This window comes from Streptopelia decaocto (genome assembly GCF_964273445.1).
Source record: "Streptopelia decaocto genome assembly, chromosome: 3".
In the NCBI taxonomy this organism is placed as follows: Eukaryota; Metazoa; Chordata; class Aves; order Columbiformes; family Columbidae; genus Streptopelia; species Streptopelia decaocto.
In genome coordinates, this window is record NC_138656.1 from 16,036,338 (window position 1) to 16,052,033 (window position 15,696).

At 39.4% G+C, this 15,696-nt stretch overlaps 1 protein-coding gene across 1 annotated transcript in view; it reads left to right on the forward strand.

Moving 5' to 3' along the window:
* Window positions 1-4,174: 4,174 nt before the first annotated feature.
* Window positions 4,175-15,696, forward strand: part of FSHR (follicle stimulating hormone receptor) — a gene marked incomplete at both ends in the record, with an annotated part of 80,979 nt that continues 69,457 nt past the window's right edge. Inside the window, one exon of the mRNA XM_082049420.1 lies at window positions 4,175-4,359. Within this exon, the coding sequence (XP_081905546.1) occupies window positions 4,175-4,359 (185 nt within the window). The remainder of the gene's footprint in view (window positions 4,360-15,696) is intronic.

Genomic DNA, 15,696 nt, shown 5'->3' on the forward strand with positions numbered 1-15,696 from the left:
TGGATGTGGTTTGTATGTCATGTGTGGATGAAGTCAATTTATCTGTCTACACATTTTTATAGAACCCTTTTGGTTAAGCAAAGCCAGTCTTACAGTGGCATCCAGTAATTAAACATTATTCTGAGCCTGAGAAACATCAGCAGAAACAATATTTATTTAATTAGCTGTCATATTTTCTTCAAAAGAGACAAACACAAGCAGAAACTGTTGCAAACTTGCTTGCCTGTGGATTGATACTCTCCAACACCTGGTAAGCTTCCTGTCTTACAGAAAAGAGCTGTTCCCACAGCTCCAACAGCCGGATTTAGATGCTGAGCCAACCAGGTCTGCACCATGGTGGAAGGATTAGTCACTACAGTATATTTGGAGCAAGTTTAATGGGGGCAAGAGGCAGAGAGCTGGGGTGGTTCATTCCCACTGTTTCCCCAGAAATCCAAATGACAGTGTGGCCCATGACAGGCACTGCTGCTTGGTCAGAGAATGGGATCTGCAGAACACCTCAGTTCCTCTGGCTCAATGCTCACAGAATTAGACCACTGCTAATTTAAGAGGCCAGTTCTATCAACCAGACTCCTTTACTATTATCTTAAAAAAGATCCCTCGGTGAACACATAACCTTGAATTAATTGTCTATCCCAGAAGTCACTGAGTTACACAATCTATAATATCATTGTTGAGTTTCTGTCATAATTCACTTAATTGCATGTCTGCTGCTGCAGTGCTTCAATTTGGGGAAATTTCTGTTTCCTTACTCAGGAAAACAGTTAACACTCTCAAGACCAATTTGCCAGCTGGAACATAGTGCTTTTGCAAAGGGATGCAAAGATAAGGCTCTTATAAATATCTGAAAGCACCATTATCTCTGCATTTGTACTTTCAACAGTATGCATGTCCATGACAGTGCATTACAGTCAGCCATCTCCACAAGACAGGTCCTTACTCCTAGCACATGATGCTCTGAAGGTGGCAGAGCATGTACCTGGTGCAGGTCTATGGAGGCATAAGTTTACCTCCTGTGTTGCTTTGAACAAGCTACTGAGGAAAAGTATGAAACCCTGTGATGGCAGGGGCAATCTGTGGGGCAGATTTATGACTAGCTTTAAGTAGGTCTCACAGATCCCCTGCAACAGGTCCTCTGGGTTTTCAAGCATGATAGTAGCTCTGACCTGGTTCTCAAGAAGGCCGTCTGAGTGCAACCTCCCAGGAAGAGACCAGGAGTTATCTTGGCATTTTTTCCCTTCCTTTACATAGATTTTTTCCCGAGAGGAGACTGTTGTGTTCCTGAACTTACAACACAGTTAAGACAAGCATCAGTCGATTAATCCATCCAGGGGACTGTAGTGGTGTGGCTGTGAACAGAAATCAGGAGAAAGATTCACATTTCACATTTCACAAAATTAATAAACACCAGAGTCTATTCTTCAAGACCTTAGATCACATAGACAAAAGAACTTGAAAATCCTTTTGAATCTCCATTTATCCTGAGATAGTTTTAGTGTGGTCTTGAATTAGTGTTTGCTCTATTATGAATGAAATGTCAGTTGCATTTGGAATACTATTCTGATTTTTTGAATTTAATGGATTTAGCTGGATATTTCCCTAGAAATATTATCTCTACAGGATTTCAGGAGAATCTTGGGATTTGATTTTTAAAAATATTTGTTGTTTTTTACTACTACTTGATAATCAGCATCTCACTATTAATTATTGTAAATGAAAGCAGAAAAATGAGTACTGTACTGCTAAAATGGCCTCACCAAACAAAACCAGGAAGGAGTTAATCTCCCTTCAGACTTTCTTCATTATGCTCATGATTTGCTCATGAGTCTGACCTGATGTTTTGAAACATCTGTTTTACTAGTTGTGTTAAAATAAAGCATACTTGGCATAGGCTTGAAAGCCACTAATAATTGGAAAGACCTCTGGTAGCCCTAGTGATATTTTTTAACCTCCAGACTTTTGCGTGTAGGAGAACTGTTAGTACTACTGTTTGTAGTTTGATATATGGAACTCAAAGTTAATAACGTTGAAATGTCTTCATATCAGAGAAAATTATTTTGACATTCAGAAAATGTTACCACATTTTAAACTATGTCATAATTATTAATATCCATTTGATCAATATAACATAACAATTTACATTGATGTATTTCAGGATGAAGAGATATGGATTATGAGCATTTGTAACCAAATGTTATAGTGCCCTGCATATCCCTCAGGCTTTACCTTATGCTTTGGGGGGGGTTACAGCCTACTTCAGTTACAGCTGTAGAAAGTAGAGACTTGTTATTGAAAAGACAAAATGAGAAAAGCCTCGAATGAGTTGTCTTCCTGGCATTTGTTTAAATCCTGAAGTATATAGTTAGTCCAACATGCAGTAGACTATAGCAATTTTTTACTATGTGGGAATTTCTTTGACCATAGGACTTCTGCAGTTTTTGTCCTATTGAGTATGAAGAAAAACAAAGGTGGAATTCAGAAGATTTTGTAGGTCTAAGGTATTTCAAAGGAAATAGTATATATAAAAAAGAAGAAAATATTAATATTCTAGAAAATATTTTTTTTGGCAGTCACTGTCATCCTTATGAAACTCATTCAACACCTTAGCAAAACAGACTCTTTTATACATATAGCTAAATAAATACTCTTACCATTCATTATAAGCCTGTCTTTGTTAGGAAGAGACTGTCATGATTTTTCTTTACCTTTTTAATGTAAATAAATATCACTGTTCTCATCTTCAGTAGGTTTATGTGAGTGGGGAAAAATAACAAATATTTGGTGACATTTGTCAAAATTAGGGTAACTCTTCAGGAAACTTAAAGAATCATTTGACTTCATTTTGAAAATCCTAATAAGTTCTTTTCAGAAACATCACCATTTTTATGCTTATTTTAAAGGTGAGAATGGTAGAATCTTTCAGCCAGCAAACTTCACAGAAAAGATGCTGTAGTGTGTCTCATTACATTCTCATATGCTTTTTTATTATGGCAGAATTAAAAAAAAAATAAAACAAACAACAACAACAACAAAAACTAGCAACTACTTTTAACAAAATTAAAACCCTTCTGAGCAATGTGAAGGATTGAATACGAGTTAAGTTCAGCAAAACTACCCATGGCAATCCAGCTCCAGTACTCACTTAAAATATATGTGACTTAAAAGCTCTGTGTGTCTGAAACACCTATTTACAGTTTAAAAGGAGAAAGAAAAAATAATCACTTTGTATCCCAAAATTCTCATTTTACCTGTCTTGTGGACAAGCCCTGGTTCCACATAAGAGCCTGCTGCAGCATGACTAAGAGTCCGTTCCTCAAGAGTCCCATTCCCAAGAATTAAGATTTGTAAAAAGAAAGATATTTTAGCACAGTCAAAAGGTGAACAAAACAAAGAAGATTCAATGTCCAGGCCTTATGATTATATTCTTGATGCTGTTTTCCTCCCGTTGTGCCACAAATAGCCATTCTGTTTATTTCTGTTTTTTTTTTTTCTAGATGACAAAATTATCTTACAAGTCCCTAGGGATCAGGGATCATTGGATACATGGCATTTTCTCCTGTTTGGATTCCTATAAAGGTGCCAAGGAAAAGAGATGAATCATAAAGTCCATGAAGAATAATTACATTTGAAAATAAAGGTGTGTTATTTAGCCCTGGCTTTAGAAGTGTATAGCTTTTAACCCATCAAATAGATTATATACCCTATAAAAAATAATACATTTCCTTTGCCTACAAGCAACACAAAAGCAAGGGCTCCTGGATCCATGAAGGGGAGCATAAATGGTTTTCTCCTTCAGGGACAAAAGTGCCTGGGCTGTAGAAACTAAAAATGCTTTGCTGTCCCTTGGTCTCACCAAGCAAAGCATACAAAATAACACAGCTGAGAATGAAGGACCTTTTTCTGGTGCAGAAACCCAGTGTGTCAAAAGTGCCCTGGTTACTTAAGCTGAGGCCAGTGATTTCAACACCACTTTAAATATAAAATATTTATGTCATGGAAAATCAGCATTGCTCATCTCCATCCCTACTTTAAGGCCATAAAGGATCTTGGGGCCATGAACCGCATCTTGCTGAGAATTCATCCCCCAAAAAGCCACGTGGTTCATCCCAGCCCATAGGGCGGATCTTCCATTCAGGGAGTTGGGCTAGGAGGTCTCTGCATTTCTCCCTTGGACATGAAGGAGACAGGCACAGATGTGAAGACAGAGATGTCTCTGGTCCTTGCGTGTTTGCTGATGTTCCTGGCGGGCAGCTCGGGATGTCCGCACCACACCTGTCACTGCATGGGCAGGGTCTTCATTTGTCAAGAGAGCAAGGTGGTCCAGGTTCCCCGGGACATCCCCACCAACACCACCGAACTGTAAGTAGGGAGAGGGGACGGTTGTGAGCAGCAGCCCGGTTGCCGGCTCTCAAAACAAACTGCTGCATGGCAAGGCAAGGGTCAGGTTTGGAATGAGTCGCTCAGGAGGCTTACGCCAGCTGTTTGGAAAGCGCAGCCCTTCCTCTGACACTCGCTTAATTACTTCTTGAAGCTCCTCTCCGTTACTCCGATCGTGCTCATTTTAAGATCTCTGTTAAGAAAAGATATGTACATTATAATGCAAAGTGCAGACTAAATTTTAAACAAGCCTCCTTGATGCTGTGACAGCAATTTGAAGCATAAAGTCTAAGCTTCCTTTACAGCTTGCTTCGGCTCTGTCGAAACACGTAGCGCAACTTGTCTGCCCCAAAACAACTTGATGATGGGCGTTTGTGTTTGTACTGCGGGAGCTTTCCAAAGGTTTGTGCTTGTTTGCCAAGAAGAAACTTAATGTTTTCTTGCTGAAATCATGAAGGCTTTACAGAAAGGTCTCTGATAAACGTTCAGACAGCGAACCTCCTTTATCAGAGGAGCAGCATAACTGCAGTTGGAGAGAGTGAACCATGTAAAGATACCATACTGTGTTACTCTAGAAAGAGTTTTATCTATCTTAAAGCTTCTTTTGTTTTCCATAAAGCAATCTTAGCAATACCGAATGACAGCTGGTTTTTGTGTCAGTACCACAGGCAAGCAGAAGAGCTTACACACTGACGTGTATGTAACAATGCAAGTGATTGTTTTCATTTTTATTTTTTTTTTAAGAAAGTTATATCACCCCTTGCCTATACGCACAGCTGTCTGACATTGTTATGAACTAAAGCAAAAATGAAAGGAGTTGTCCTGGATAAACCCTTTGATTAATAGCTGGAGTGGCAAGTTTGGAGGGAGGATACAAAGAAGAATAATTTATCACTAGTTGGGTAAATAGGTGCCTATCTTAATTTTACACACCACAATGTATCTGTGGTTACTACCCTACAGTTTTCCTAGGGCAGAAGTTTTGTTTCATTCAGAAAGAGGAGTTGTTATGCTCACTGAATTAGAGGACTGTGGTGAAAACTTGACAAAAATGTCTGAATTAACCACAGAAGGTCAGCAAAAGTTTAAATCATTCTCGCAACTAGAAGGAAAAATAATCCATCTGTGATTTAGGTCATCTAAATCCTGAGTGAACTGTGCTCCAGGCATCTAGTGCTAATTTTGTTTAATTTTGCTTTGATTGTTTCTTTAGATTACACAGTTAAGGTCTGCCTTCTAGGGATTAAGCAAAAGAAGTTTATAATTATTTCTGCAAAGAAGTAGAGTTTTATATCGCCAAAAAGCACCTGTTAGCGAAATTGTTTGCAGTAAATCCTTGTTAACTTCTCAAGGGTTTGTTGACGATGCTAATTTGTGGGTTCCTCAGCATGAGTCTGTATTCTCTGAAACAGGATGACCGCAATGTTGATGTGTTCAAAACCAGCAAGTGAATCCTTTCTTCTGGTGGCATCATACAAATACATGTGTTAGAATCTCTCGACTTGAGTCTCCTCTCATTTATGCCAGCTTTTGGTTCCTTGAAGGTCCTGTTAAAGTAGTATAGACCTGGGATTGATTTCAGCACAGCTTGAGAATGTGTCCATGAAAACTCTGTAGAGTTGCTTTGAGCATACAGAATGTTGAAGTTACTAAAGCCAGATACATTAGCTGGAGAGCTATTAAGTGATAGATAAACTTTAAGATCAAAGCAGGGGGACTCTAGAAAGGTGTCTTCCTATGCACCTCTCTGCTGAGTGCCTAGTGGGGTGATTCAGGTGGCTACAATAGACTTTGCTGCTCCAGGTAACCAAATAAGCTTGCTTTATGTTTCTTCAAAAAGCCTCAATGAGTCAAAAGGGTTTTAAAATTGGTGTAGCATCTTGAACATAGATGGCCACCGTGTCTAAGGACCCTGTATAGGACACAAGCACAGCTCCTGCAAGGTATTTTTTCACTTAAAAGCGCGTTCTGGGAGTGCAGGATGTTGTCTCATTTTGTTTCACATAAAGGAGGGGGTTTTCTTCAGTACACTTGGAACTCTTCACCTCTCTTATGTGGCCTTGAAAGTTTTCCTAAGCTATCCTAGTGTCCTTTCCTAGGGCCTTTTACATGTTGAATAACAGGCTGGTGAAAGCTTTGGAGGGAGAACAAAAGCCTCAAACACTTCTCCGGTTGCTGTGTGTTTCTGTTCCACTACAGCTGTTTCTTAAGTTGTGATGCTGGCATGTGGCAGCCTGCTCTGTTACTTGGTAAAAAAATTCAGGATAAAGGTAAAAATATTGCCCTCAAGAACCATTATCTCTACTTTTGCCGTAGCTGATTTTCTAAATTATTGTTATTATCTTTTATTTTTCAAGGGCTGACTGCTGACACTGCTGCCAATGATGGGTTTCTTTGTGGTTGGTTTCCCAACAGTGAGAGCTTATGCTCCACAGTGAACATGAGCTCTGTGGCACGGTACAAGAGCCAGGGCTTTGCTCCTGGTTGGATTCTCATCTGCTTTAGCAAGGGTGTTGCAAACGGGAGGGCTGACAGCCACTTATGGTGAGGGATCTCAGTTTATACTTGCCATGTGGAAACAGAGCAGGGATTAGAAACCATGGGTTTTCATTACTCTTTTTGCTACCACATCTACTTTTTCACTTACAGGCCAAAATCTTACAAGAGGACAGTTACAGCTTGGTTTGTATGTTGCTTTTTGCAGATTTACAAGCACTCTGCAGCTGGCATGTCTTGGGTGTTTGCTAACGAAATTGTGTGTATTAGCTGTTTTACATTATAATCTTTGCCTGGAAGAGGAGTTGGATAGAAGAATTATTGGCATTTTTTTATAGATACCAAAATGCCTTTGAGAAATGTAGATGGCTCTAACTTAGAACTCTGGAGGTAATCCATGAGAAAGCAGAGGCCAAAATTTCAGATGGGAAACATACGATCATTTGTGTCAAAGTATTAACTATTAATTGCCTCACAGAGTGTAAGAGGGGGAGCAACTCAGTAGTCCCTGAGTTGCAGTTTAATTCTTGCAGATTTAAAACAGTTTTAAAATTCAGTGTCAAGTTTTGTAATCCATCCTTAATATTCACTAAGATTTAATTTAATCAGAGATCTTGCTTTAAGAAAGTAATGCAAACAGAAATAACTTGCTCTCAGAATAGAAGGGATCCTTCTTAAGTTTTAGCAAACTACTTTAAGCAGAAACATATAAATATCAACTGGGAATACAGCTAGAAATGCCATTCTCTTACAGCACCCTTCCTTGCTTTTGGGTTTCTTTTCTCAGCAGTACTTGAAATCACTCTTACAGTATCCCAGGGAAATAGAGAGCTGTACCCCTACAGCTAGGCACAACCATTTGGGCAGTGGACTATACCTCTGATTTGACAAAGTAAAGCAAGAGTAAAAGGCAGCTTAAAAAGGGGGGTGAAAAAAGGCTGTTTGGTCCAATTCTGCTTGCAATCCTGCAGAATTATGTGAGAGAAATGTTAATATAGGCATTTTACCTACATACTGTAACTAATACTGTGATAAAAAAGGTATCAGGAAATCAAATTGGATCATATTGTATTTGTTTTGAAGAGGAACTGCCTTCAACTCACTTACTTTCCTAATTTTCTCCTGCTCCTAAACCTTCCCCCCTTACTGTTTAGCCCTCCGTATCTGGCATACACGCTGAAGCATGTTGACTGGTTGGTTCCCTTTGCCTGACTGTTTCTACATCATGAAGACAATTTAAGAAACATTTCCTGAGAATGGAAATTGCAAACTTGGATCTGTGACTCAGCTAATTAAAAGGAATTATTTAACGTGTTAGCGTGCCAGAGGCTTCAGTGGGAGAGTGGTGCCAGTTTTAGAATGGAGCAACTGAGATGACTGAAATAATTGACAACAGAGACGGTCCATCATTTCCACCCATCTGTCAAGGTGTTACCTAAGAGGAAACTGCAGATAAAATAAATAAGGCCTAGAGTTGATCATGTGGTCTTTTGTATGTTAAAAACCATTCTCTCACTTCATTAGCCAGTTTAGCCATTGTCAGAGCGGTTCAGAGGTACGTTATATAGAGTGTTTTCTCCCAAGCATCTGGAAGCTATAAATAGTGGGGGGTTTTCACTTGCTCTCTGCATAGGTGTTTTTGTACAATCGCTCAAGGTTATTTATTTTAGATTATCAAGTCAAGGCTGAGTAGATATCTAACCACTAAAACAGTTGCTGCCTTGAAATAGCAAGTTCTATGTTAAGTACTGAGTGAGTCAGATGTGCTTCCCTGTGACAGAAGCTGCAAATGATGTGAACAGTAGCTGCAACACTGTTATTGACAGCTGCAATTAGGATTTTTTTATGCTTTCACACTTAAAGTTGAAACTACAGTGAAACCTGCAAACAATCACAGTTCTTGCTCAGGTGTTTGTACTGGTGGGCTGACCTTCATCTAAGACAGACAATGTGAAAAGGATAAAGTAAGCTAACAAAATGAAGACCCATGAAACTTTCAAGTCCATTTGTTACTGTCATTAATCATATAGTTAATCAATAAACCCACATATTATCAGAAAGGGATGAGAATATTTGCACAACAGAGCATATTGGGAACATATTACATGCTATCTAAAACATTTACTTTTTTTTTAAATTTAAACTTGCTTTTTTTCTGCTAGGGTAGAAAAAAGTCTGCAGTTAATGTTATGTTGTTCTCTTCCTAGATTTATTATCAGTTCATATTTTGAAGCAGAAAGCTAGAGAAGTTACTGTACAACCACTGGCTGGATTCTGCATTTGACATTTTCATTGGTAGGATGAAAAGAAATAGGCAGAGCATAAGATGGAAAAAAGAAAAGGAAGAAGGTGACAATAAAGGATAATAAACTCTGCAGGGTAGATCCTCAGCTACCAAGTATATATCTCTATAGAAACATGCAGTTTCCAAAGCTTCAGGAGCTTTTCAACACAAGGAGGTCTGCTGCACACAATAGGAGTTACTTTGCAGGGCAGTACTCTCTGCTGACTTTTTCATGATACTGTGGCAATAAATATATATGTATGACTTTCACCTGACTTATAACGGCTACAGCTCGATGCATCTATGACAGATGCATCATCGAGTCTGAAGATGTATAAATGTGTCTATATATATCTAATGTATCTTTCAAATGAATGTGTATTCTCTTAAAATGTAATGGCAAGTATATGACTTGTTAAATCACTAAGATTTTCCAGGGAAACACAGTGAAAAGCAAGACTTGATTTTGTTTGCTGGTGGCATTGAGAAGGTAGCAAGGTTCATGCTGGCTGATGGCCTTCACTGGAGTCAGCTGCAGACAGATTCTCCCCATGTACCACTTTTGATTTTCTGGCAACCTCTGTCTCACAGACATACACAAAAAAAACCTGAGAGAGCCCGGGTCACGTCCCCACATACCTGATACCAGGTGAAATGGGTTCCTGGGTCTGATCAGCTCTAGATCCCAAAATAAAGCCTCTCTGTTAGACATTATAGGTACATCTTGCTTCACCTCCTACAGAAAATCAAAATTGCCTATTGAATGAGATTATCGTCAATGTTTTTCTAAAGTGTTTGGAAGATTAAACTAGTCATTCGTAGGTGTTACATTGTCTTATCTTGAATAATTTGCCTTTATCTTGGGTGCCTCTCCATTCAAATATTTTTTCATATAAATATAACCTAGGAGAGTTTGACAGTAATGTTATTCATGAGATGCAAACTAGAAAATACCAAGGTTTTGTGTAGAGGGACAGCAAGAGAGAAAATCTCTGGTTAGGTCAGAAATAAGTAGTTTTAAACTAAAATGTGTTTAAAATTGAGAAGTTGGTAAGTCTAGGGGACATTAAATATAGGATGAAGGTCTAGCTCTTCTCCAACAAGAACATGTATCATAAAACAGATTTGAGGAATGATGAATTCACCAGTGTCATGCAGCAGTTAATTTCCTTTTCTCTGAATGATATGTCACACTAAACCCTTCAACAGTGTGGATGATTTCCTAGCTTCATTTACTCGCCTTACTACAGCTTCTCACAACTCATCAGTTTTCACCACACAGAATTAAAATGCTGGTTGTTTTCTCTTTTCTAATATTAAAATGTATTAACTTTGTCACTCATCTCGCCCAGGGAGGCCAAGACACTTTGGCCCAGGCAATCCCCTTGATACTCAGATGTGACTATCACTATCTGGGAGAGCAGAGCACAGTCAGAGCTCTAGGGAGAAGTTCTGAAAAGTGCTTTTATGAGTTTGAAAGACATTAAAGTGCTTACCTGTTTCTGTTACAGTTGTTCAGCTTCACTGAGTTGCTCTCCCATCACTTGTACAGGGAGCTCAGGGTATTTACGCATGAGGGGGGTGCAGAAGTGTCTGTGTGTGCCCCTTATGCTCTGACCCAGCAGGGTACAAGCTGCTATACTGTAAGAGCCACAAAGCCAGGACAACTCATCCATTATCCTTGTATCTGCATTTGTCCATGCCATATGCCTTCAGCTCCTCACTCCAGTTTATAAATGATTGCTTAGGAATATGAGTTAGTCGTTTTCTGCATCTGGCCCATAGCAAAGTCATATCAGCATGGCAGTCCTGAAGAATAAAGCTCATTATCTCCCTCAAAATGCAGGCCATGTCCCTTAAATTTAAATTTAAGTAATAATAATAACAATAATAATAATAAAACTTGTTGTTCCCAGCAGCATTTCTGAGATGTAATGGAGAAGAGACCTCCAGCAGAAGATGTTTTTAAAAGCTCCAAATTTAATTCTTCTAGAAGAATATCGCACACAAAATGTGTCCCCTGATAAACCAGCAGAAGAAAGTCTGCTGTGCAGCTCAAAGGTTTCCTTCACAGGTGCCAGGGGGTCTCACTGGGCTGGTGTATCACTGAAAATACTGGATGCGTGGAGACCTTAACAAGAATGAAAATGGAAGGCGGATGAGAAATGCCAGAAGAACAGAGAGAACAGTTGCACAGAAGAGTGATGCCAAGTGAATATACATCCCAAAGGGGACAGCTGCTCTAAGCGTCAGCAGTTTGTATGGAGGAAGGGGTCCTGCAAAGCTAAACCAAATTATCTAGGACAGAAAATAAAAATAAACAAACCTTTTAAAAACCCAACAGAGGAGCAAAAGAAATCCATGCAAAGTTCAACATGCCTCACTTTCTTCTAACTTGACGGCTTTTTAGTTAGTTCTGCTTAACTTTACTGAGTGTCCTTGTGCAGGCAAGCTAAAAGATAATTGGGGTAGGTTCACAGCTAATTTAAATTGTCATAGCTTCATTAACTTCAGTGGAAAGAACCAAGTTCATTTTCACTGTCTGGCAACTGGGACCTCTGTCAGCCATGTGTTGTTCATTTTGTCAGCAGCTGATTGGTAATTAATATGTACATGTGTTTGGTAAACAAGACAGTTTGGGCATAAAAGACAGGTATTCTTTTTCATAGTAGTCTGTTAGTTTTACACAGCAAGAGGCAAGCACTTTTTGTAGGAAAAGCCGCTTTTCTTTGTTTAAGACCTTGACCTTTTCAGACAAAACCTGTAAATTATTTCACACTCTTTGCCTGTAGTTTGATTGGACTGATCTTATTAGCAGTGAAATTTAACTCATTAAAATGAAGTTTATTTCAAATTATAGGTCAGAGTTAAGCCTGGATTTCATATAAGAGTACAGAAAATTATTTCTTCTAATTGTCTTGAATACAGTGCAATAATGAGCCCTATTTCTGGCTTTACTTATTTACAGCTTCCTTGATTTTGGGGGTCCAGGGTCAGGAAAGCTTGTGATTTTTTTGCTTTTGCTTAATGTTTTCCTTAGGCGTTCTGGAAGCTCAGCCTTGAAGGTATGGATGCTTCTTATCTTCCATTACCTTATCAAGCCACTCAGATGTATTTGCTCCTGGCTAGGTAAAGAATTTAGAAACTGCTATTATATGCAGAGTGATATATATTTCTGAGTGAAATGAAAACAGTATTCAGCCCAATTCAGTGTGAAAGTCTTTGTTTTTCATAATTACATTTAGCTTCCTGAGCCTCTATCTTTGCTTTGATTAGCTAAATAATGCTATATCCTTGAATATAGCATATTCGACACTTGCTATAGACAGGGCAGCCTCAACTTTAAGCACGTACTGGCTGTTCGAGCCATGGACTGAAGCTTTAACCTCTGCCTTCTCCCTTCTCTACACCAGAATGCAGTTACTAGTCAGCATTTTAGTATATTCCTGGAAAACCTGTTTTCTTAACACTTGTGGAACATTGTTCTTGTAATGGTCATACTGACAGAAAGTTTCCCCATAGTACATAAGAGGATGTACTTTCTGATACGAATCCTTGTCCAAATACAGTCAGTTAATGGGAATTAATTGGTAAATATTTATTTGTAATAAATCTATGAATCTGTAGTGGTTTTCCAAAAAAATGATGTGTATAAACATTCAGTGGGGGAAACTTCCAAGTTTTCAATGTTTGTTTGATTGATCTTTTGTTTGAGATTGGAGTGAGGAGGGAATATGCTTTCAAATGACAGTCAGCAGATTTTCTTTTGGTTTTTTCGTTTGAAATAGTAGTGTGTAAAGAAGAACTGGATTGACTGTCTGAAGACTGGAAGAGAAAGTGGTGCTCGTTTTCTCAGGAGACTTTCTGGTGTCCTATATTTGTGACCTGAACATAGAACAGCGAGATGCAGTGGGATGCCCATAAAGCAGCCTCCTTTCACCCTTACTCCAAAGACGTGAAGGGAACAGCATGTGTGCACACACCTGCACACATGCTTGGAGTGTCTGTGTGTTTAGCCTCTTCCTCCACTGGTTCAGCTCCAGAAGATGAGAATAAAAAGCGGAAACATGTATATGTAGCTGTAACTGATAAAAAGGCCAAGGCTCAGCTGGGACAGAGTAGCAGTGGAAGAAGGGACTGTCTGCCTGTCTCTTTTTCCAAAATCAGGAGCATGGGATAGGAAGTAGTTATTTGAGCTCAGTTTTCTTCACTGCAAATGATTGTCATGTAGGCAGTCTGAGGATTATTATGGTTTTCTTCACACAACTTCTGAAAGACTTTTAATGGCTTTTGTTTGTTTGTTTGGGATTTTTTGGAGGCTTTCTTTTTAATTCTGTGCCATGCTTTGTGCTTAGAAATGATCCCTGGTATAACATTCTTTCTACCCTTGGTTTTAAAAGGTTTGTATTTTAGTGCAAACATCAGGGTTAAGTTTTGATTTCTTTATTCACTTGTACCATCACTTGATACAAATATATTAGGCTATTGCCTTCAAGTAGCCCAGTAAAGGTGTTCAAGGACTGTCAAAGGGCACCCTGTTCAATGGGAAGCACTTGTGTCTGTGACAGCCACAGACACTCACTGAGATCAGAAAGTAAATCTGACTCCAGCAGCAGAAATGCTGCCTGTGTTGCTTTCTCTGGAGTTTGCAATCTCTTCACCGCTGCAAAAAAACCACAGGAGCACAGGGAAGTCAAATTCATTTTTTAATTCTTATTAACTACTGAGTATTTCCTCAGAGTCCAGTATCTCAGTAGAAATGGTTATAGATACAGAGGAATTTCTGAACAAGCAAGGTCTAAGAAGAGAGGCTATAAACCACTCTGCTATGGGAAAACAGTGGGTTGATGCTAAAAAACCTGCCATATCCCCAAAGTTTTCTTTGGCCAACAGAGCAACTATGGAAATTTTTGGGGTTTGTTGGTTTTTTTTTTTTGGCAAGTGGAGAATCACAAAAGAAGTACAGACTGTGTCAGAAAATGGGAACCAAACAAGAAATGCCTCAACAGAACAATTCTCTCTATGAGGAATTAGAGTGGTTTGAGGAAGCGGTCAGTAGGACTGCCTATGGAGCACTCATTGGAAGGTTTCACCCTTTTATAAGTTTAGCTACTGTCTGTATATGTCTCCTTAGCTAAAGTCTTTCATAAATATAAGAATGATGTGCCTACAGGATCTTTTTTTTATATATTCAGTATTTATGTAGCAAACAATATAACTCTGGATTCCTTAATTTCCTTATGTGTTATTGCTATGTTACACTGGTGCAGCTCAGCGTGGGTCCACACCCCAGAAATCAGGTTGTTTTTTTGAGCACTTTACTCTAAAAGTTGGAGCCCGTCCATCCAGGGCTTTAGAGGAGCACTGCAAGGGCTGGACACAAAAATGTGAATTTCCACAAAGCGTCTGCCAAGGAGTGATTGCCCTTGGACATACTGGTGTCCTGGTCCAGCGAGGGCAGCCTTGTAGCTTCAGGGGTGTGAACCAGCAGCAGCTAGGGCTTGGCATTTTTCTGGCCATCAAAGGTGCAAATGCTGTCTGGAAGAAACGCTCTGGTGGCGTTAGGGAATGGGGACACTGGCTCTTTGTTCAAGGCTTTGAAAGACTTTTTTTTCCCCTCAGGCTGCCAAGAGGCGGCCTTGGTTCTAGGTATAGATTCATCTGTTTAATGTCCTCCAGGCTGAGCACGCATAGGGGTTGGTTATCAGCTAAAATAGGGAATGAGGCAGTTAGTGCTTCAGAAGTTCCTGCTTGCGTCTCCTTGAAGATTTTCTGCATTCCACAGAAAGCTTGTTAACGTCTGCTTTGGAGGGATGGCAGGTTGCTGTTTTTATTAGTGGTGCCAGATTTGTTGGCTAGAGTACATCTTTATGATGTTCATCATATAAAGGAGGTAATACATTTCTATAAAGCACCTTATGCTAGTATCCTAATTTATGAAGAACTTTGGGCATCAGCCTCTGTTGCATAGAAATACTCGTAGTTTTGCTAGTCTGAGCTCAACTGATTCAGGTTGACTCTCTATCCTAGAAGCCCACAAGTCCCAGAAGCCTTAATTTTGAATATGACATCAACTGCTTTTCTTAAAACCTTCCAAAGAAGGAAGACGGTGCACCTAGACTACATGGAGATCTAAATTTCGCCTGCACTGTCAAGCATAGTGTCACTGTAGGCGTTTCCATGATGTTGAGTTTCACCAGTTGGAAAGTCCTTTGCCAGCATCAGTATCTGTATTTCAGTAGCTGCTGTAACAGAACCCAATGGCCATGCTTCCTCTGCTAGCCTGCCTTACGGCGTGCTTCCAAGTCATACTTGGTTTGCATGGTTATCCAAATGTTCTTCCCTTTTGTTGACCTTATTGAAGAGGTGATGATGGAAAGTACTTTCTGGGGGAAAAAAAAAAAAAGGTGTCAAACTGATCACTAACCATTCCTTGCTATCTCAATGCTGAAATAGCAATGCTCAGTATGTTAGAGGCTACTTCTGCCAGATAAAGGGATAATCAGCTGAAACATCTGTGTGTTTCACAGTTACCCTTG